Source organism: Perca fluviatilis, chromosome 23 (assembly GCF_010015445.1).
Source record: "Perca fluviatilis chromosome 23, GENO_Pfluv_1.0, whole genome shotgun sequence".
NCBI classification, from domain to species: Eukaryota; Metazoa; Chordata; class Actinopteri; order Perciformes; family Percidae; genus Perca; species Perca fluviatilis.
This window is the reverse complement of record NC_053134.1, coordinates 4,891,636-4,915,002: the sequence shown is the minus strand read 5'-3', so window position 1 is coordinate 4,915,002 and position 23,367 is coordinate 4,891,636. Positions and strand designations below refer to the sequence as shown.

General features: G+C 40.4%; 1 protein-coding gene across 5 annotated transcripts in view; it reads left to right on the top strand.

Moving 5' to 3' along the window:
* The window catches only part of LOC120553207 (thyrotropin-releasing hormone-degrading ectoenzyme-like), a 265,616-nt gene that overhangs the window by 177,466 nt on the left and 64,783 nt on the right, over nt 1-23,367 (top strand). For all 5 annotated transcript variants that reach the window (XM_039791371.1, XM_039791372.1, XM_039791373.1 and 2 more), the window contains 4 exons: nt 61-239; nt 9,230-9,318; nt 10,981-11,114; nt 11,206-11,261. In XM_039791371.1, the coding sequence (XP_039647305.1) occupies nt 61-239; nt 9,230-9,318; nt 10,981-11,114; nt 11,206-11,261 (458 nt within the window). The remainder of the gene's footprint in view (nt 1-60; nt 240-9,229; nt 9,319-10,980; nt 11,115-11,205; nt 11,262-23,367) is intronic.

The following is a 23,367-nucleotide window of genomic DNA, read 5'->3' as shown; positions in this document are numbered from 1 at the left end:
ATAATAATAGTCATTGAATCATTTGTGATTGATGATTATTCATGTGTTGTTTTTTTCCAGGCCATGCGTTCAGAGGGGCGCGACATCGACATTGGACAGATGATGGACAGGTGGACTCTACAAATGGGCTACCCCGTGGTTACTATCACCAAGAACCAATCGGAGCAGCTCCCAACTCATTACATCACTGTCAGCCAGGAGCACTTCCTGTACGGGCAGGACGGCAGGAGCAACAACAGGTTAGAGTTCAAAGTTGAATACTGTTTTATATTTTATATACTGTAAATGCTTAAGTTAGTCCTGTGCAGTCAGAGTCTAACGCAACTGGTTCACTTTTCCAAGTTATTTTAACCCTTTGAAAGATGGAGGAAAAATCCACAAGAACAAAACGCTTTCTGTTCATGTGATGAACTAGTCTTACTAGTTAATTTGGTCGGACTACAGCTTAAAGGGATAGTTTGGATATTTAAGTATATATATATATATGTGTGTGTGTATATATATATGTGTGTGTGTATATATATATATGTGTATATATATATGTGTGTGTGTATATATATATATATATATATATATATATATATATATATATATATATATATATATATAAGTGTGGTTGTATGAGCTACTTCTCCATAGTCAGTGTGTTAGCTACAGTAGATGGCAGTCGGCACGCCCCCAGTTTGGAGAAGCAGACAGGAGTACCGACACGGAAGCTAAGCAGCGTCCTGCTGTAGACGGGGGCTGCAGCTAAATGTGTTTTAGACAACAAAAACATCTATATCAGTTTAAGTGGACGCTATATTTCGAATATTTTCAGCGCTTCACCTTGCTGTCAGACAGCCCTTTACGACGCCATTATCTCTGCTCTCTTCAAAGCCACCAGACAGTCATTTTACCTCGTAGAACACGGGAGTTGCTGCTCTACCGCTGCCTCCATCAGTCAGTTTGTGTTAATGTGTGACTTTGGTGTTTTAAATGTTTAGTTCGGATTCACCAAAGTCATACATTAACACAAACTAACTGATCCAGGCAGCGGTAGAGCAGCAACTCCCGTGTTCCCCTGAGGTAAAGTATTGTTTTTGTCTTTGAAAGGAGTCTGTTGCCTTTCAGAGAGCAGAGATAACGGCCTAATAAAGGGCTGTCTGACAGCAAGGTGAAACAGTGAAATTATTTTAAATATATATCAATTTATCTGTCCCCCGAGGACCGACGACTTAATCCTTTTTTCCTGAAACCTCCTTTTCTCCTCAACTAGCATTTTTTTCCGTTGGCTTTTCCATCTCTCTTCCACTTCTCAACCAAAATGTATAACTTTAGCTAACAGCACTAGCATTGATGTCAGAACGTAATTCCCCCGACACTCGCGAGGTGCCAGATGCTTGTTAGGGGAGTGCAGTTTGATGCAGTAGCCGAGCAAATGTAAGCTAATGAAAATGAACGTATTGAAATGGACCAGCGGTGATTAAAGAGCCCCTATTATATTTCTTTTCAGCATCATTTTGTACTATTGGGGTCTACTAGAATAGGTTTACATGCTTTGATGTTCAAAAAACATTATGTTTCTCATATACTGCCCATTGCTGTAGCTCCTCTGTCTGAAACACTGTCTGAGCTCTTGGCCCGCCTTCCTGAAAAGCCCAGTCTACTCTGATTGGTCAGCTGGCCCACTCTGTTGTGATTGGTCAGCTCAGGCAGCACCTAAAGCTTGTTTTACAGTTCTGCGGAGGCTCCACGTAGAGCTCTCGCCATAGCCTACGTAAGTGGCCTGATGTTTATACTTGTGCACTGGTGTGTGTGTGTCGAGCCGGCGTGTGTGTGTGTGTGTGTGTGTGGGGAGCGGGTGATAGAGCGAGGGAGAAGTGAGAGAGTGACGGCAAGCAAATACCAACTCTAGAGGCATAGTGAGAAAAACAAAGTGTCTCCCCTGTGTTTTCTGACCAAGTGGGAAATCTTTAGCAGGAAAAGGTAACCCTCTTCCTGAAGGAGAACCAGGAAATGAGTTGGGGGAAATGCAACGCTTCCAAGCCACGGCCGACCGACGTACATCGCTGAGACATGTAGTTACATATTTCGGCAACAAAAACAAACTGCGGCAACATGCACCACAAGACATAACAAACAGTGTTCCAGCCAATAACCGAAAAGAAGGAGTTGGTTGAGCCATCACCGCAGCAGCGTTAGCACGTAGGCTACTTCCACGATGCGACTGTTTCAGGAAGCACGGAAGGGAGGGGCACGGGATGAGGAGGAGGGAGGGGCGAGCTAGCCTCCGTTTTGTTTGACAATACTTTGAACATCAACAAGAAGTAACTTCACCCAACATTGCTTAGAGCACCTTTAAAGTATAATGCATGCATTTTATGTCACATTCGTGGGCCGCAGGCCGCACTTTAAGAAACATGGCTTTAAAGGTTGACCCCTGGCCTTTGGTCTACTGCCACCCTCAGGAAAACTTTTACAAATTATAACCCCACTACTTGTATGGCTCTAAAAGTTCTGAACTTGCAGTTTCTCGGGAACACTAGGCAGCCTTCAAACTGCTGAAGTCCGGACACACGTCTGCTCTTCATAGTGTTAATTTTTTTAAAGGATCCTCCCAAAACTCTTTGTTTCACACCTCAATAAGTTTGTCCTGCGTTTTCGCCTGAAAAAGCACTTCTCCGAGTTTTTTTCACATTCACCTTTACATCATTTATATTTCATTTATATTTGATTCACATGTTTTATTCACATCCTTGACAACCTCTGGAGTTTATTCTCTTCGCTGTTTTATCGACCCACTTTCTCCTCCATCAATACTTCATCAGTTCCTCTCCTCTTTTTTTACCTGTTCATTCTTTTCTTTTCTCTGCAGCTCTTTCTTTTCTGTCATGTTTTTGTACATTTGTGACATTTACAACCACTCTGACCTACTCAGTTTCTCACCAAAAGTTTCTTTACCTTTCTTTTTAATTTTATTTTATGTCTCCCTCCTTCTGTTTTTTTTTTTCCCCTTTTCTTTCATCCAGAGTCTTTTGTGTTCCACTTGAGCGCCCCGGCTCAGAGTCGCTCCCGAGCTCTCGTCAGCAGATGAACTGAAGCTGTTTGTTGTAAGAGGAGCTGAACACTTTCTTTCGCGCTTGTCGAGTCTCACGGGGCTGCGTTCAGACACACTCGGTGGTCCCGGGGCATTCACCAACGCTTGTGAAGAGAAACTGTTGTTGTGTTTTTAGCTGAACTGTCAATGGATCGAAATCCGAGGCCGACGCTGCTGTGTGATCCACGTTCAGAAGTACAGCAGTGTCCCACAGTGTTACACGCTGTTGACTTAAACTCCTGATTTATTTATTTATTTGCTTTTTTTTTATTTACATGCAGGGAAAAGGAGAATTCTTAAAAATATAACTACTGAAATATACAGAAATTGAAACCCCACTGAACAGCCAATTAGCTCCCTCTAAATCGTAGTGACAAACAAATAATTGTCAGCCTGTATCTAATATGTTTTCATGAACGGGTCTTATAGTTCGAAAATGTATGCACACCAATACCTATGATATCCTACAAAACAATAAAAAACAATATCCGCCTGCTGGATAAAAGGTAGTCTCGCTTTTCCAGGCCTTCCTCCACGGTGCTGCAGAGGAGGGTCTGGCTAGTCTCTAAGTGGCATTACAAGTGAACAATACAATATACAATATGCAACAAATCCCATACTTTATGAAATAACACTTAGTGTTAAGGTGACAATTTCCCAGTTTATTTAACACTGAACATTCTTCTCTTCTTCCAGTTCTCTGGAGGTTTGAGGGAGACGTTTCAAATGTGCGTCTTTTATTTTCTCTGCATCAAACAAACCGACGCAGCGAGGCAATTAAGTGTTTTTTTAAAGAACTGAGCTGACAGAAAAATAGACGAGGAGACTCCAGAGGACGGCTAACGATAAGGTCGAGCTAATGATGAGGAATCAAACAGGGTCTCCGTCTGGATGTAAACACAGCACGACTCGTTTCTGCGATTGTGGCTGAAGAGAAAAGAAGCCTTGTCAGGTAAACAGAGACGTGATCGGAGGACGAGTGGCTGCGTTTGTTTAAATGAGCTTTAAACAGGACGGCGATACATTATTCATGAGTCCACAGAAGCGCAGTTGTAAGGAAGCTTATTTATATACTGCTTTACCTTTCTGAAGCAGAACTCATAAAGTCTTTAAAGAAAATAATTAAAATGCATAATAAATAGAAAAGCAGTATGAAATCAACACAAGTGAAAGTCTTCCAAACCATACGACAATATAAGGCTGATTTATGCTTCTGCGTCAAATCGGCGCCGTGGGTACGTACTGTACGTGGAGAAACCGACCCTACGCCTGACCCTACGCCGGACCAACACATTCTTACACCCATCACGTAAAATACGGACCCTTGGTCAGGTGCCTTGGGCATTGTTGTTGGCGCTAAAAGTCTCCTTTAGCGTCATATCTAAATGCGATTTATCTAAACGCGCTTGGTCGGGATTATTAACGTCACTTTTGACGCAGTTGAGGAAAAGATCGTGGGTGGGCTTATAAAAGGTATGTTTCCATGACACGTGGGAATAACGGGACGGTTGGGTTTAGCAAAAGAAGAAAGCGACTTTAGGAAACGTGACACGTGGGGCACGATCCCCGGTCTCCTGGGTGGAAGTCCTGTATTGTTTGACCCATCCACCCTCCCCACGCGGAATTTCAGGCTTTCATACTACTCGCTACCGTTGTGGCTCTTACCACTACACCATCAAGCTGCTGCTCTGCCCGGTGCGTTCTACACGCATGTTGAAGGTGTTTTTTGCGTCATATCTGACGCTGCAGTTGCCCAAGCGTCCGTATTTTACGAGTTCAGAGTGAGAACGGATTGGCCAGACCCTACGCTGTTGCCTGGCGTGCAACTCTGAAAAAATATTTAACTACACGCTCAGCCGTGGCTTGGTAGCGTCGTATTAACCCCAGTCTCTCTTTGCCAGACCTTCCTCCACAGTGCTGCGGAGGAGGGTCTGGCTAGTCCACACAGCATTCCGGGATGGGAGAAAAACACGCTCTGGTTTATTGTCTTTAATTCATTGACAATCGTCTTGGGCGGCGCTAAGGGCCACACGGAGCTCCGGTGCCAATGCAAAATAGCCTCGGGAAGGAACTTGCTTTGGTGGAACGTGTGTACGTTCAAAAGTTGTTTTAGTCGTGCAACAAAAAACTGAGATTGGACAGATAGTCTAGCTAGCTCTTGAAACCAGCCGTTCAGCGTGTTGGAAGACGTTGGCTTCAGCAGGCTAATGATGTACCTAGATGTGCTATGCCTAGCCGGCGCTACTTTTCTGATGTGGCCTTACCTGAACTCCAGAGTGTTGTCGCCAGTCACATTGAAAAGCTCCTCGCCGGCGCTAGTCACATTAGCTTTTGGACATCAAGCGTGAGCCCTGTTAGCATGTTGAGCCTCACTGCCCAGTGGATAGACGAAGACTTCACCCTTAAAAAAGCTGTCCTACACTCACGGGAATGCTCCGGTTCTCTCACAGCAGCTGCAATTACATCCGCATTTGATAATATGTTTGGGAAATGGAAAATAGAAAGAGAACGAGTGCATGTTGTGCTACGTGACAATGCCCGTAACATGGCTAAAGCTATGGTGGAGTTTGGTGTGGCAAGTCTACCGTGCATGGCACACATGCTGCAACTGGCGGTGCATGAAGGTGTCCTGTCTCAGCGCAGCGTGGCGGATGTTGTGGCCGTGGGAAGGAGAATAGTTGGCCATTTCAAGCACTCCCGGCTGGAGTACAGTCGGCTCACAAGACAATATATGGAGCTTGGTTTTGACTACAGCTTTTTGACTACTTTTTTTGTGCACTTGACCACTGTAAGTTTCAGTACAATGTCAACTACTCTGTCAGGGAAGCAGACCTGTTCAAGTAGGAGATGATGTACAGTACATTTGTTATTTGAAAATGTATTGTACTGAAGTTTGAAGTCTGAACTTAATAATAAAATGTGGCACTGGCATATAATTTATTCTCCTCCAAGTGAAGTAATTTACCTATTTTTCAGGGGTGTCGGTCTATATTTATAAAATGATACATTTATGGTAGAATCAAGTGTTGTTTGTCTTGTGTATTGCCTTATCTACAACACATACAGTAAGGGTAATAAGGTAAATGTAGTACAGGAGAGATACTTGGATGTCTCTTCAGTAAAATTAAAGTGTATATACAGTATATCAGGGGAAAAATGTATATATACATTGGTATCAGCATCGGCCAAAATGAGGTTGAAAATATCGGCATATCGAATATCGGCCAAAATCCAATATCGTGCATCCCTAAAATATTCATTTGTTAATAGTTCTAACTGAGCTGCAGCTCAACCAACTCCAACAGTAAAATCCTGCTTTTATAATACGCATGAGTTTTAAATTTTTATAATTATAATACATTTTAACTTTACATATTTACATTTTACTAACAGGAATTTTACTGAAACAGAGTATTTATATTGTGTGGTATTAGTACTTTTACTGCAGTAAAGGAGCTGAATATTTCCTCCACCTCTGGACAGGACAGATACACTATCCACAGCAGTATGCTGCAATGTACACACACACACACACACACACACACACACACACACACACACACACACACACACACACACACTAGTCTAAAATGGTGTCTAGTCTAAAATAAACAGCCTTCATTTCAATCAAATATTAATGAACACATTCTGCTGTCCATGCTGCTGACTTTGTTCTATTAAATGTGTGTGTGTCTGTCTGTGTGTGTCTGTGTGTAATTGGGTTCCGCTCTTGTCAGTCACGTTGATATAAATATCAGATTAAATATTTGGTTGCTAGGCAGTGGTATCGATCCACGATTGCCCGCGGCGACACACAGCAGTTATGGGATTGGTAAATGGGTCTTTCTCTTACTGACTGCGTTACAATGCCCCCTATGACACACACGCACACATACACACAATCACACACACACACACACTTAATAGAACTGTTGTTTGCGGTCTGTAATTAAAATCCACTTAATTAAAATATGAATCAATTTGATTGGAATGAGTCAATTAAAAACTCAAAGGAAGTTAAGAAAAGGTCTCACTTCAAAGATTCTTTTAGTGTGTGTGTGTGTGTGTGTGTGTGTGTGTGTGTGTGTGTGTGTGTGTGTGTGTGTGTGTGTGTGTGTGTGTGTGTGTGTGTGTGTGTGTGTGTGTACTGGTCACAGAAAGCATCAGGAAGTAATTTGTTCCTAATGAGCTGTTAGAGTCGGCTCTATCTTCACACACTTGTTATTTACATGGTAAAAAGCTCTTTGTGTTTATCACCCTTATTTATTCAGAGGAGGATTAAACTGAGAGGATTGCTCTCTTTTGCAGATCACTTTCACACAGTTACACATTCTTTCTTCATTTCACTTTCCCTTCCCAGATATAATATTATGTGACTAATATGACTGATGCAAGTTTGAGCAATTGTCTATAACAATGCATCATATTTTATAAGTTAATCAAAACAGTAGGTTTTCTCAGTAAATTATTCATCTGTAAATAGCTGTCAAATGGAGTAAGTGGAGTCAAATGTACAAGATTTCCATCTAAAATGTAGTGAAGTAGAAGTGTAAAGTAGCATAAAGTACCTCATAAATGTACTGAACTACAGTACTTGAGTAAATCAATTTTTGTTATGTTGCAGCAGTGATTTATGTATCTGACAGGCTCTCATCGTCGGTAACAGTAGAACACACTCAAGGCCTCCGTGCCAAATCCGGCCCCTCGCAAATTTTGGTCCAGCCCGCATATCAATTTAGGTTCACAATAGATTTTGGCCTGCCTAGATGTGCGCTGATGTGGCTGTTTTTCAAACTGCAATTACGCGACACTCAAAGCAGAATTTGGCAGATTTCCCGACTTTGAGACTCAAAAATTCCCTCTCTACACAGAGAGTTTACATATTCAGGCTGTGAAACAGTTTGTTGTAAAGAATGGAATCATTGTTTTGCTTAAATTGCTAAACTCTATGATGACTAAGGAACTATTTTGCTGACTTTTTAGGGCTTCATGTGGACCAAACTGTAAGTGACAAGACTATACAGTCAAAGGTATTTGACTTTTTACGGTTAAATAAAAGCATGTCAAACATGTCTGGCCCTTAATGCGATTCTCATTTTCCAGTGTGGCCCTTTGTGAAGTTGAGTTTGACACTCCTGCACTAGATAGATCTGTGCAAAATGAGTTTAGCGTTACAAATAGCTCCAAATAAAGCAGTCCAAATTAACTTTTTGTCAGTTTGATTGGGGACAGAGTTCCCAATCAAGTTCTTTAAGGACCACTCTTCCATATGTATGCAATATGTTAATGGATTTAAATGCAATAATGGACATTATGCAAAATATTCTTGTCCTGTCCATGCCAATTGACTCCGTTCTTAAAGCATTGAGTTATAGTGTGTAAAGTTATATATCTACTTTAGGATTGCTGTTGTAAACAGATGATGTTTTAATGTAGTAGTTAAAAAAATATTCAATTAAACACTGTATTTATGCAGATTAAAACTTGAAAGGGAAACCGAAAGGCTGAGAAGTAAGGGGGCAACATGTACATCAGTACAAGCATTTTACTGACTTACAACTCAAAATGAAATATATTAAATGAGATCTCAGAGCTTTTAAAATCATTAGCAAACATTTGGACAAATCATCAATTACAATGGCACTACAACACACTTTCTTTGCTGTAACGTTTGTTTGGAGTTTGGAAATATCTTGACTCTGCAGAGTGTGGATCGCCACGCCATGTTTAAGCTCAGCCGAGATGCAATTTTTGAGATAATCAATCGGTTTTTAAAAAGTTTTATGAGTCTGATATGTTCGGGAGCCATAAAGGAGCCTTTATGTTTCTCTCATCTGATCTGAAAATGTAAAAAATCAGCAAACTGACCACATTTAACCTCTCGCTCTCTGAAGAAGACAATAACTCTCAGCTACTTCCCCTTGACTGATGTTCGCTGACTGCTGCAGCTATTACACTCTCACTTCCTGCCTCTTTCTCTCTCTCTGTAACAGTCAGCGCTGCACGCTCCATTTCCAGCTGACTGATGTTGAGTGATCGCCACTGACCGTCACTCTCTCTCTCTATAATGTCTCTCAATTTGATAACTGAGGCCATAAAACCGAATGCAATTCCGCCGACCATTACTGACATAACTCTCCCTCTCTGTAGTTTACAGTGGCAGGTTCCATTGACGGTCGCTGTGGGAAACGCATCCAGTGTTTGTTCGGAGAGCCTCATCTGGATCAACAACAAGACAGGTACAGTACTGCCGGGATGCTTCAAGTACTAACACTAGAAAACATTCTAGTGTGCTGATCTGAGATCCGACATCATCTCCATAAACGTTTATTTTGCGATCATGACTCAATTATCTTGTTACCTTGAGAAACACAAGCCATTATCTTGGGATTCTGTTGTTATGTAAAACTATCTCATGATCACAAATTAATTTCCTCATTATCTTGATATGTAATTTGTTGTTAATGGACTCAGAAATTCTATCTCGCAGGTATATTCCTCTGAAAATAGCTCTGCTCCGTGTTTCAGTGTTCAGAGATCTGTCAGCAGTGGGAATAAACCTCATTCTGGTTTTGTTTATGGGGAATATAAGCTCATACTAATACAATACATTTCTGTATTCTTTAGAGAGAGAAAAAACAATGTGTGTTTTGGAAAATAAAGCTTGTTCTGCTTTGGATTTTTGAGGATAAAACCAATTATAGTTCTGTTTATGGAGATTAAAACGTATGGTGCTTCTGATTTTGAGAAATAAAGATGCTTCTGTTCGTGGAGGGTAAAACTCTCTATGGTTAGTTGTTTTTTTTGTAAATAAAGCTTATTCTGCCTCAGATATTGGAGAATAAAGCCAAATATTGTTCTGTTTATGGAGATTACAACTCATTCTGCTTTTCTTTTTGTGAAATAAAGCCGGTTCTGCTGACGTTTTTGGAGAATAAAGCTAACTATGTTTCTGATTTTGAGGAATAAAGCTTGCTTTGATTCTCAACAGCTGTTAATAAACACAGAGTATGGGTTCTGGCACAACTTCACCTACTTTCAAGGCGCATGGTGAAGGGAGGTCTAGAAGTTCAAGACTTGAAGTTTAATTTCAACCAGAGGGAAGAAAGTTGAGGAAGTGGGCCAAACTTAGGTCAGCTTGTTTTCATTACCTGGCTGTTATACAAAGTCTGAAAGATCCTACAAGCTGTTCTGCCAAACCTTACAGCCTAATTTTTCAACCTCAGAGGATGTTCTTGTTTTTTCTGTGGGAGGCTGTGATGCCATTATAATCAACACGACTTTGCTTTTAGCATGCAAGGTGTAAAAGATGGTGTGGATCTTGCAGTTTATATTTGTTGTTGTTTTTACATTCTCTGCTGCATTCTGTTTTGTTAATGTAGCACCTGTTCAAGTTAGTATAAATCCCAGTCAGGTGAGTGTTTTTATCTTCCTAATGTAAGGTAAAGGCATCATAGTGTGCAGCTTTACGCTTATTGTACAGATTCCATGTTATCAACAGGAAAATCATTTACGTTATTGGACAATAATGAGCTTTCAGAAAAAAAGTGAGCGAGTTACCCAGTCATAATTCTGACTTGGATGTTGACAGCAGAGACTTGTAATTACGGTTACTCCCATATGAGTCCAATCCAATCGGTTAACAGTGTACTTCAGACTGATCCTTCACAGTTTGTCTTCTCAACCTAAACTTTAAGGTTCAAAACAATACACATCACATGTTGAAAGTAATAACACCATTTCATGGGACAACAGGACAGCGTGGTATCGTCTGCAAACCCGCACTGCTGCAAAGGACTCAGCCTACATGGGGCGAACACTTACTGGGTGAGCTAGAGGCCGCCCCATCAGGGAGAAACTGTTGATTAACGGTCTGACTAATTGTTTCTATTTTGTCTCAGAAACCCACAGGATCAGTCGGATGGACGACAACACCTGGTTGCTAGGCAACATCAACCAGACAGGCTACTTCCGTGTGAACTATGACCTCCAGAACTGGAAACTGCTGATACAACAGCTACACAACAACCCTGAAGTATGTCTTTTGGTCTGTCTGTTGGTCGAACTCTCTTTCTGTTTAACTCTAACTTTTATTCGCCCTCTCTGTCTGTCTCACTCTTTCTCAGATCATCTCGGTTGGAAACAGGGCGGGACTTATCGATGATGCCTTTAATCTGGCCAGGTGAGTCTTTTTGTTAACCAGAAACACTATTGTTTCAGTCTGATGTACAATCCCGTCTTCAAAGTCTGACACTCAGGGCAATGGACAGTTCATTATGACAGAAGAAGTGGTGGATGAATGATCGGTTTCCCATCCTCTCTCTCTTTCTGAGAGGCTCATCTGTCACTGAGCCTTAAAGACATCTGGACACAGAGGGAGAGTGCAGCCTCGCTTATCCATTGTTGTTTTTATTTGCTTTTAATTGCTTCGCAATAACGAGTGCCTCTTTGTTGGACAGGACTGATGGTGGGTCTGACTCCCTCAGATATGTCTGTTTTGATGGGTTGAATGTTTTAAAAAAAGAGTTATCGTCCTCTGTTTAGCCAGCAGAATCAAGGATGTGCTGCTGTACATGTAGTTTGAGAGAGTCCGCTGTATACAGAGGTTTATATCCTGTATGTGAGTACAGCTAAGACCTATGGATTTACCATAAACACATTTGCTTTCACACACAAGGCATTTGGATGGAGCTTTGCTAGCGGGTGATTCCTCGGCCGTCCACAACCACTAGATAAGTGCCACTCGAGGATTAATACTGTTGCCTTGCAGCAGTGGGTTTTCCTGGAGTTTCTCCTTAGCATTACTTTCCTCAGGTCCTACAGATGTTCATCAAATCTGCCACTGCCAAGATAGTTATCAACCTGAGTGCCATATTTGATAAATATTTGTCATATTTATCTTCAGTGTAGATATTAAGGAAATGCAGATTCCAGTATTCCAATGTATTCCAATATACAGTACTGTGCAAAAGTCTTAAGCAGGTGTGGAAAATATGCTTTAAACTAAGAATGCTTTCAAAAATATAAATAATGATTGTTTATTTTTATCAATTTACAAAATGCAAAGTGTGCGACCAAAAAAACATCTAAATCACATCAATATTTGGTGTTATTTATATTACCCTTTGCCTTCAAACCAGCATCAATTCTTATAGGTACACTTGCAAAAAAAGTCAGGGAACATTGAGGATCATAGACGCAGTGGTCTTTCCCTTCAAAATCGGAAGATGTCTAGCAGTGCCATCAACTCAGAACTGGCAGAAACCAGTGGGACCCAGGTACACCCATCTAGAAGTGGTCTTCATGGAAGAGTTGCAGCCAAAAAGCCATACCTCTGACATAGAAACAAGGCCAAGCGACTCAACTATGCACAAAAACATAGGAACTGGGGTGCAGAAAGATGGCAGCAGGTGCTCTGGACTGATGAATAAAAATGAGTGTCTGCAGGCAACGGTGAAGCATGATGGAGGTTCCTTGCAAGTTTGGGGCTGCATTCCTGCAAATGGTTAATGGTATCCTCAATGCTGAGAAATACAACAACCCCAAACATACAGCCAAGGTCATTAAGAACCATCTTCAGTGTAAAGAAGAACAAGAAGTCCTGGAAGTGATGGCATGACCCCCACAGAGCCCTGATCTCAGCATCATTAGTTCTCCAAGATGTTTGGAATAACCTACCAGCCAAAGACTTTGTGCAAGTGTACCTAAAGGAATTTATGCGGTCTTGATTTGATTTAGATTTCTCTTCTGTTCATTCACTGCATTTTGTTAATTTATGAAAATAAACTATTAACACTTCCATTTTTGAAAGCATTCTTAGTTTACAGCATTTTTTCATACCTGCCTAAAACATTTGCACAGTACTGTATATATTATTATTATTATTATTATTATTATTATTATTATTATTATTAAAATTTTTTTTTTTTAACCAGGAGTAAAAGAGTCATTGAGATTAAAAATATATTGTTCATGAGTATCCTGGCCAAGACTGACTGCAGCACAAATAGCAGTTGCAGACATAAAACAAACCTAACAATTTAAAATGAAAACAAAGAACAAATTAAATAATTAAAACATGAAGCATTCAAAACATCTACAGCCAGATGGGCCTGCTTCAAAGTCCTTTAGAGCCCCCTTTGAATGCGTCCAATGAGACGCGCTAGCGAAGATTCAGGTGATTTTGCAACTGGTTCCAAGCTGAGGGTTATCCTGCACGGCAGCTGGAGTCTCGCGGTTAGGGGCGGGAATCTCTTGGCACATCGCGATTCGATTCCGATTCAGAGGCCAACGATTCGATTCTAAAACGATAATCGATGCAACCATTTTTTTATGTACATTTCCATGCGTGATTTTTAAAAATATACATATAAATCAGAGTTTGCTAATCACTTCCTAGACAAAGCAGGTAGACAAAGCTTAGACTTTGACATATATTTGTCACACACAAGTTTTAATGAAATGTTTTGTCTACTGAGGTTTTTGTTTTGTAGTCATTCAATGCTTAAGCCTTAAACATGCTTGTGAAAGTCACCTTCTCTCACAGTAATCTTCCATGTCACAGGCTCAGTCATGTTTAAAGGTGGAGAATTGGCTTCTTAGAACATGAAACATGAGGTGGTCCTTGTCAGGTGGTTTATTCAAACAGCGTCACGCAAGAGCAAAAACAAAGAGAATTGTGAAAACTGCACTTCAAACGCCATCATCGTTTTCTAATCTATCCGTCCAATTTGCCTAATTTCAAAGGTTCTTAGTGATTTCTACTTTAGTTTCTTAATATAGCTCCTCTGGTTCTATAGTTCCTGGAGCAATTGGCTTGAAAAAGGGCTATGTGTGCTTGTCAATTTATTTCTGCAGTTCGGAAAGTTGCAGACACAAATCATGTTGTTTGGTTCACTCTTACAGTACTTTTTAAGCATGCGAACAAGCCAGATTGAAAGCAAGAGTTATAATGGACAAATGCATGTGAATAAGACCAAGTTGGCAAATACCAGAGTTTGCTTTTAAGCAATGCACTGTTCCCAGAGGGGTCTCTGGTAGAAATGTCATCCCAGAGTGACAGGATCACATCTGGCTCTGTGAGATGACCAATCCATGTTGCTGCATTTAGAGTAGACCTACCAAAAGAAATTCAACCAGGGCCAGAGGGAAACTTTGTGATGAATGAGTGTTCGGTGAGGCTGCAGCCACAGAGAGGTAGAGAGTGTCATTTCTCATCATGATGTTTTCAGCCTGAAGCTTTTTGAGCACTGTAACCAAAATCTACTCTGACACCGACCCTATAACTCAATCTACCCCCATCTCTTTCCTTTTCCACATCTCTCTCTCTCTCTCTCTCAGCCATCTGTCCTCAGTCATGTTGAATGAGCAACAGCTAGATGACTGCGATGCCGTTCTGTGTGTGTGTGTGTGTGTGTGTGTGTGTGTGTGTGTGTGTGTGTGTGTGTGTGTGTGTGTGTGTGTGTGTGTGTGTGTGTGTGTGTGTGTAAGGAGCTCAGCAGGAGGTTTTCATCTGTACAGACAAAAGAAAAAGAACTACATATTGATTAATATTCATGCTGACAACAGAAGATGCTCTTACTTCAGCCTGCATCTGTTGCCATGGTAACACTGAACATTACTATGCCACATTGGAAGACACAACGTATTGGTTTTGATTTACAATGAGCTTTTTGTAGTGCTCATAGTAGTTCAGAGAGATTTGTTTTAAAGAGTGAATCCAGCCAAATTACAAACCCTCACTTTTAACAGTTTTTATTACACCTACCCAGAGGTGGAAACTACATATATTTACTCAAGTACTGTAGTACAATTTTGAGGTTGTTGTACTTGAGTACTTATATTTTTTGCCACGTTATACTTCTCCTCTACATCTCAGAGGGAAATATTGAACTTTGTACTCCACTACATTCATTTGATACCTTCAGTCGATGGGCTCGGACTAGGCCCATATATATTATATATAGATATTGGAAGAAAAAAAACTGACATTGCGATATATATATATATATTTTTTTTTTTTATGCGATATGAAAAAAGACTAATTTTTACAAGATGACATAAATAGCTCTATTTGGAAATAATAAATCATTCTCGACAACTGGGGTGATTTTGTAGGGGAGTGCATTTACATAGAAAATAAAAAGGAAACAGTCTTTGTTGAACTTTAATGCTTTACAAACACCAAAGCAAGTAAGTGCTGTGACTACTCTTCTGAAGTGATTTTGGAGAGGGAAATAAGATGGTTAAATACACTTGTTGACTGACATGACACCATTGTATTCAATACTATAAATCCAGGCTAAAGTGAATGATAGTAATAATACATGCATGTTGCTTCCTCTAAATTTCAGGTTATGGTCGACTAGCAGGGCCTGCTTGTTTGTTAGATTAATTGATCAACATTGATTGTGATTGGTGGTTTGCCATGCATGCAGACCTGCATGTCAAACACTAGCAACAAACTGTGTATCCAAAAACACTTAAATCAGTGTAAATTATATAAACATATCAGTCACAGACTGCTGTTGTAGATTAGTGTTACGTTTCGAGCATCGCGGCTCCGAACCGTAAAGTTAGTTGGGACAGACGCCTTGTTTCTTTAGGCTACCTATATTAGCTTGAGCCTGGCTGGTAGCAGCTTTCTGCGGTGAAAAATGGGCGGGAGACGTCGTGATAACGTTGCATTAATCAGGTGTTTAAGCAGGTGATTAAGTTTGTCTTTGCAGGGAATATAAAACACTGACTACTGTAGCTTCACTACCCATGGAAAAAAAAAAGTCAGCAGCAGATGCCTGTACTTTCTACACACGGAGAGCCTCACTTTCCATAACCATAAACTCCGTCGGGCTAACGTTACGTCACATACACATGTTGCCCACATGACCACCTGTCTTGAAGGGGAAGGCTCGGCCAGTAACAATCATGTAAAAGGAGAACGGTGAAAGTTTACTTTTCTATCAAGCAGCAAAAAAGTTTTAGCGTCAACATCGCAACGTCCTGCGAAGTGACTACCGCGCATGCACACACTGTGATGTAGACGATGAAACAAAATATCACGCAGTCCTATCCCAGACCCAATATTAAACATACCATCTGGGTGGCCAAATAGTCTAGTTGTGATGTTGTTGTTTTTTAATTACTATACATCCCTAGATTGTATTTTGAAATGATAGACCTTTCTGGGTGACAGCGTATCAGTGGTTATCACCTCTTAAAGTAATGGACTGCTGTGGTTCAAAACCAGGAAAGTGCCTTCCCTTGAAATCATTGTTTTCCGTTTATTGAACTTAAGTTACTTTGCAGATTTAGATCAAGAATACAAAATATAATCAATAAATTATCATTTTTGATCCTGAGGGGGAAATTCACAAGCTACCCAGCTTAGTTTGCTTATTTGTTAGGCTTGCTCCATAAAGAGGAAAGAAAATGGTAGAAAGGTGTAGTTTTTTTCCTTTTATTTTCCCATATTTTATTATGATTAATTATTGTTGTATTTTATTATTGATTTGATAAGTTTTTGTTCTGAGAGATGCAGGAGTGAGGAGATGGTATGGGGGAATTAAAGATATAGACATTGTGATTTTCTGTGGTTCCTTTGGGGATGTGATTGTAATGAAGTATAACTATTTAATAAAGAAGTTTACAGACGTGGCGGTTTGTTTCATGATTGTTTTTTAACCCGTCTGACTTCTTTCTTTTTTTTATGTCACATCTCCGCAATTAATTTGGCAAGTACAATATTAAAATTACAGGTGGAAACAATGGCAAAAACTATGAGAATACAAACCAAGTTGTGATAAACTTGTTTTGCACGAACAAATCAGCTAATGCAAAGATTGAGATCAGTTTCTGAGATGTATGATGGATGTTTATAGCAAAGACTACATGCAGAGGAGAAGCTGCTAGCTCAGCTCTTTTTAAAGAGAAGACAGACACAGATGTTATTTTAATTTTTCAGATTGCTGATCATTCAAGTGATTACAGTTTGAGGGATCTTTCATCTCTTGAGTAAATTTCAGTATTGCTGATAGTGTAGATTGGCTGAGGTGTGTGTGTGTGTGTGGCTAGTTTAGCAGTAATAAATGACTGTGTCTGTGAGTGTGCGCTTAAACAGTGATGGATGTCGCCTCTCTTTGTGTGTTTGTGTGTGTGTTGTGTGTGTGTGAGACTGCAGCAGTCCCTCGTTAGCTCTCCACTGAGCCTTACTAATGGCTAATGGACAACCAATTAACTGGCCCTTAACGATGTTAACGAGTTAATGAGCTCGTTAAGACGACAACACTGGGAGAGAGAGAGACACACGCGCACATATACAGACTGTAAATGGCTTTGGTCAAATTGAAAATCTATAATCTCCCCACTTTCCTGCCTCTCTGTGAACAGAACCACCTGAATAACAGTTTAAAGCCTGACTAGTTTTCCCCAGAGACTGACCAGTGCTGGGACTGTGGAAGTGTGAAGTTTGTCCAGAGGTTGGTGCCAGAGGAAGGGTCATTAAAACCAAAAGGCTTCATCCTCTGAGGAGCAGGAATGGAGAGGTCCCCTGGAAAACATACCCAAACACCAAAAACATGTGTGGACCTGTTAAGACCTTGACAAGAATGTATATATCAATGAAATTAAGATTTGGGGTGTCCTCTGGCCGTTCAGGGTTTTATATTAAAGGTTTTTGTGGTCTCTGATTTTCAGTGTTACTTTAAAGCAATAGACATTTTTGTAAATATGCTTGATTATTTGTTGCCAAAAGAGTTAGAGGAGAAGATCATCGTTCAGGACTATTTCCTAGACGGGTAAATTCCCAGTAACCAGTCCTCTAAACCATACTACGATATAGGTCGTTCATTCCTACCCTCTTAAATGACCCATAGAAGCATTTCATAAATTAGTAGAAATACATCCTACAGGAGCGTTTTCTGTCCTCTTATCTCAAACACAGAACCTAACGGTAGTGTTTTCAACACATTAGCGTGAAACAGTTGCAGTTTGGTTACATTTAGGCACCAAAACTAATATTTTAGAAAAAGTAATGGATATTTATTACGTTACTTCACTTTCGGTTACGCATGTGGCGCAGAACGTTACGCACTTCCGTTTGTTCGGTAAAGTAAAAAAAAAAAACTGGACTCAAACAAAACGAAAACAAGACTCAAACCCCAATCTCATAGGTGAAAGTCCTGTTTTAATTCCTACTTACGCAAAATGTGGCGCTCCTATACTTCGTCACCTTACTTCCTGCTTTACTCCCGTCATAATTACTCTGGCCACTAGAGGGACAGTCTCATTCCCAGAGTCTTGTTGTCATGAGGTTGCCAGGGTGAATTTTCATTCTTTTTATCTTTCTATACCAGTTAAACAAACAAGAAACATGTAAATCAGCGAGCTTTAGAAGTGCTCGTAGATGTCCTTTGGAACATTGGACAGAGGCTAGCGTTCCAGTCTTCATGCTAAGCTAAGCGGCCGTTGGCTATAGCTTCATATATCTCCTAAAAGAAACAAATAATGGTATTATCCCAAATGTCTAACTTTTTCTTTAAAGTGCTCATATTATGCTCATTTTCAGGTTCATAATTATATTTAGAGGTTGTACCAGAATAGGTTTATGTGGTTTAATTTTCAGAAAAAAAACATATTTTTGTTGTACTGCACATTGCTGCAGCTCCTCTTTTCACCCTGTGTGTTGAGCTCTCTGTTTTAGCTACAGAGTGAGGCATCTCACTTCTGTTCCATCTTTGTTGGGAGTCACACATGCGCAGTAAGTACTGCTAGCTTGTCAGTTGCAGACATAGACAGTTGGATAAATGGACAAAGTGACACCGTAGACTTCCACAGAGACCAGTGAAGGATATTAGAAGTCTCTTTTCCGGTGCTGGCTGAGCGTTACTAAGCAGCCTCCAACTGAGCTTGACGACGTAAATGAGACGTGAGCAACCTGTCTGAAAGTGTGAAGTCTTCTGGTAGCTGTGCCGAGAGAAATCTCAATCATTCCCAATCTTACAGAGACGGAGAGCGTAGGTATATGTAAGAAGATAACATAGGCACAGGCTAATTACTGATCACTAACATGCTAGTTAACATTAGTCATTAAACCTAAACAGCTAATGTAAGTCAAAACTGCCTGCGAGCTTCTCCTGACTGTACGGTAATTTGTCTACTATGCGACTGTAAGTCGCGTGGTTATGACACAATCTTTAGTAAGTAAATAAGTAAGTAAAATTTATTTGTATAGCACATTTCACAGATAAAAATCACAAAGTGCTTCACAACAAATGGAAGGATACACAACATTTATACATTACAGTACATAAACAAACTAAGCAGAAAACAACATAAAACCGGCATAACCACACTATATATTAATTAATTAAACGCCTCTTTGAAAAGAAGAGTTTTCAACTCAGTTTTAAAATTTGTAACTGAGACCAAACAACGTACGGAAGGAGGCAATGCGTTCCACAGCCTAGGTGCCACAGCTTGAAACGAACGGTCCCCTCTAGTTTTAAAATGTGTACGGGGGGCAACTAAAAATCTCTGACCTGTTGATCTCAGACTACGTGAGGACGTACGCAGCTGTATCAGGTCAGAGATATATGGGGGCGCCTGACCTTGTAGGGCTCTAAAAGTTAGAACCAAAATCTTGAAATGTATTCTAAATTTCACTGGTAACCAATGAAATGAAGCTAAAACCGGAGTGATGTGTGCCCTTTTTCTAGTGTGGGTTAAGAGCCTTGCAGCGGAATTTTGGACTTTTAGCCTATTTTTACAAAAACGTCTGCTACATAACGTGAGGTACAAGGTAGTGGAGCCTTTTATACATTGTCGTGTTTCTTTAGAAATAAACAACGGACAAATAGAGTCTTTAAACGCTTCAGATGTAAAGTTATTCGCTGTCAAAGTGGCGCCAAAATGAATGGGAGTCAATGGAATGCTAACGGGAGGTGATGGCTTGTTAGCCTATGAACCTCTCCATAGGTACGCTTTTCAGACGCTCACTTACCCCCTTGGTTACAGAGTATGAGGGCGTGCCCTGACACTACCTAGGTAAGGACTACTAGCCAGTCAGGAGCAGAGTATGAGGGCGTGCCCTGACACTACCTAGGTAAGGACTACTAGCCAGTCAGAAGCAGAGTATGAGGGCGTGCCATGCTAGCAGCTAGGCGAGCATTATAACATGTGTTACAAAGTGACCATGTCTGTCTCTGAAGTAAAGGCTGGACTACAACAGAGCTGTTTGGAGCAGTTGGTGAACAGTGTTTTCTGTTGGAGATGGTAAGTCCCTTTGGCGTGGACTTTTTCACTTTGTAAACCTATAACGTGCACAAAAAGATATATAACACCATAAAGGAAAGGGAAAAAGCCAAAAAGTATAATATGAGCACTTTAAAGGTTGTACGAACATGACAGATTTTGGGGGTTTTATTTCTCAGTGTTCCAGTATTTTTCCGGTTTTGCACAGCTTTTCAGAGAGATTCAGTTCAGCTTCTTACATGGTAGACAATACAGAGAGATAGACAACCGAAGGGGAACCATAGATCACTAGACTTCTGAATATTGTTGCCTCTGAAAATAAAAAGGGGAGAACAATTGTGAGAACAGAGACAAAGGATTAAAAAGGCAAAAAAAGAAAAAACCTCAGCAGAAAATAAGACCGATAAGAAGACGGATCACATGCAAACACATATGAAGTGTGGCGTGACTGTGTACTGTCTGCAAGTTGAAAAAGTAAACCGATCAATGCTGCTGGATGCAGATCGCTATCTCTTCCCCTCTGCCTTCACGCTTAGTCCCGTCACTCGCAAACAGGCAAAGTTGTTGTTGTTTTTTTGCACACTGGTTGAATTATGGTAATGGTCTCAGAGGCCAGGTGCATGATGGGAATGGAGATGAATGTGCAGAGGTTGGATAAGAGGCAGATTATGGAAATATGACGGTCTGGAGTTTAGAGTTCCGCTGGCTCCTCAAAGATTTAGAGTCTTATCTCAATCAGATTAACTCTGTGGAGTTCTGTGTCTCTCTCAATCTCTCTCTGCCTGCAAACCAAACTATTCCAGTGAAAGAACATGAAGTTCTCTGTGTGTCTGCCACCCACTTTGATTGACAGCTCTTCAGTAAAGGTCACTGCTCTGTCTCAGTCGCTGGGAAATCATAATTTCCATCGGTCACTTCTCTCTTCACTCTGAACACCGATAATCAGAATAAAACCAATAAAACTAACATCACCTCTCTGAGTTCACTTTCTGTCTCCTCGAATGCCTGCCTCATTAATATTCATAAGCTGTGGGTGGGGCTAAAGGTCGATGTAGGAAGCAGCTGAGTCCCCCCCCCCCCATCATAAACATCATGAATGTTGATGAATGCACAAAGGACAGACGGAGAGGAGAATAATAATAATAAAAGGTTAATATTCATGATGAGGTGGATGTAACCCGGGAAGCTAAATAGCTCTGGTGGCATTTAGATGGCCTAGTTTTTCTTATTGTTTTCATACTGTAGTTTATAACGCACAGACTCTCACACACAGACTTTAAGGGTTAGAGATTAAGGGTTAAAGATCAGATGGACATCAGGATCAGGCTGCAAATTGACTTCATCTCCCAGTATGCACCTATGTGTGTCCTGAACTGCACTAACAAGAAAGTTCAGAGTCCAGACCGACTCATACAAGATTTCAGTATGAAAGTGTCGTTTTGGCATGCGGTTTGGGTTAAAGTTGATACATAAGGAGAAGAAAGTAAATAATACATAGTAAATACACTCATTGTGTAGCACACACTGATGTAGTATGGAAGCTGGGATGTGCCAATCCAGGTTGGGAGTTTGATAAACTTGCCATCTTTCTGGAGAGTTGACATCAAAGGGTAATTTGTTTTTTTTTACAACCTTTTTTGTTTAAGTGACTGATAGGAACAACAATCTTTTGAAATTGGTCCAGTATTGAGCCTGAACACTGTAACCGGCAGCCACAGACTGCGCTGCGATATAACCCTATGGGGCAAATGTGCATCGTCAATTTGGTTCACTAAAAGTGCTGTTTTTGCCACTGACAGGCTCAGATTATGATTCCAAGTGTCTGACAACATTATGGAAAGGATCCCTTCAGAGATCTGCATTTTTAAAACCTTTCTGTTTAACCAGAAACAGCTCTGAGGTTGCTAGCACTAAACCCACCAGACTCCATTTAAAAAAAAAAATGCTTTTAGTGTGTATAGACCCAACATATTTTCACATGTAAATCGGTAAACTGTGTTTATTTCAACCAAAACTAGAGTTGTGATGGTTGGAAAAGTGGAAAGACGACCCAAAACGGCTTTTCACAGTTTTATTTTGTTTCTGTCAATTTTGAATGAAGTGTATTTTGCGATTGCTAAAATTACTGGTTATTTACATGGAGTCTGGTGGCTTTAGCGAACTCTATTTCGCTGATGTTTTTATGTTTAAAAGAAAGGATCTTCTCTTTAACAGAAAAGTGACCTCCTTAGAAATCCTTTCCATAATGTTGTCAGACACTTACAATATTAATCTGAGCCTGTCAGCGGCAAAACAAGCACTTTTATGAACGTAAATAGAAGGTGCACAATTGCTATTACCGTAGCTTGTTTTGCTGACTGCCGACAGCAACGGTCTTGCTTAATACTGGACCAATGTCAAAGATTGTTGTTCCCATCAGTCACTTAGACACAAAAACATAGGAAAAAAACGGAAGTTACCCTTTAACGCTGGGGAACTGGACCATAGTGCTTCACATAGACACAATGCTGCCGGGGTGCAGGCCACCTTTGTGTTTTGCCATTTAAAGCAAGACAATATAACTTTTAAAAGAAGCAATGACACAATGTTCATCTTACAAATGAGAAATTGAATTCATAAGAAATAAAGAACCTCAGGGATTGTGCTGCCGCAGGCTTATTCGGTCTGGTATGACCAGTAGTCTATAGTAGCTAATGTTAGCAAACTTTAAATATTAGCGTGTCAATAGCCAATTGGTGAGTGGTGTTTCTGCAGTGTCGTGGTTAAGTGACCCTGTATTCTCCCTTACTTTGTCAGCAAGTTAAGATGTCCTGGCATGTCTAATCAGAAAGGCTACCTGGGGCTGGAGACAGGCATTGTGTTGTTGAGATTTAAAAAAAACTATCTGTGGCCTTGTTTCTTGAGTATAACTGTTGGAAAAGTTGGAAAGATTGTTTCTTGAAGCAAACTCCACGCCACCACTGTCGTGTGTGTTTCCGAAATAAATGCATTCTTTGTAAGGCAAAAGAGACTAAGGGTGTTTTTTTATTCACTCTTAAAGA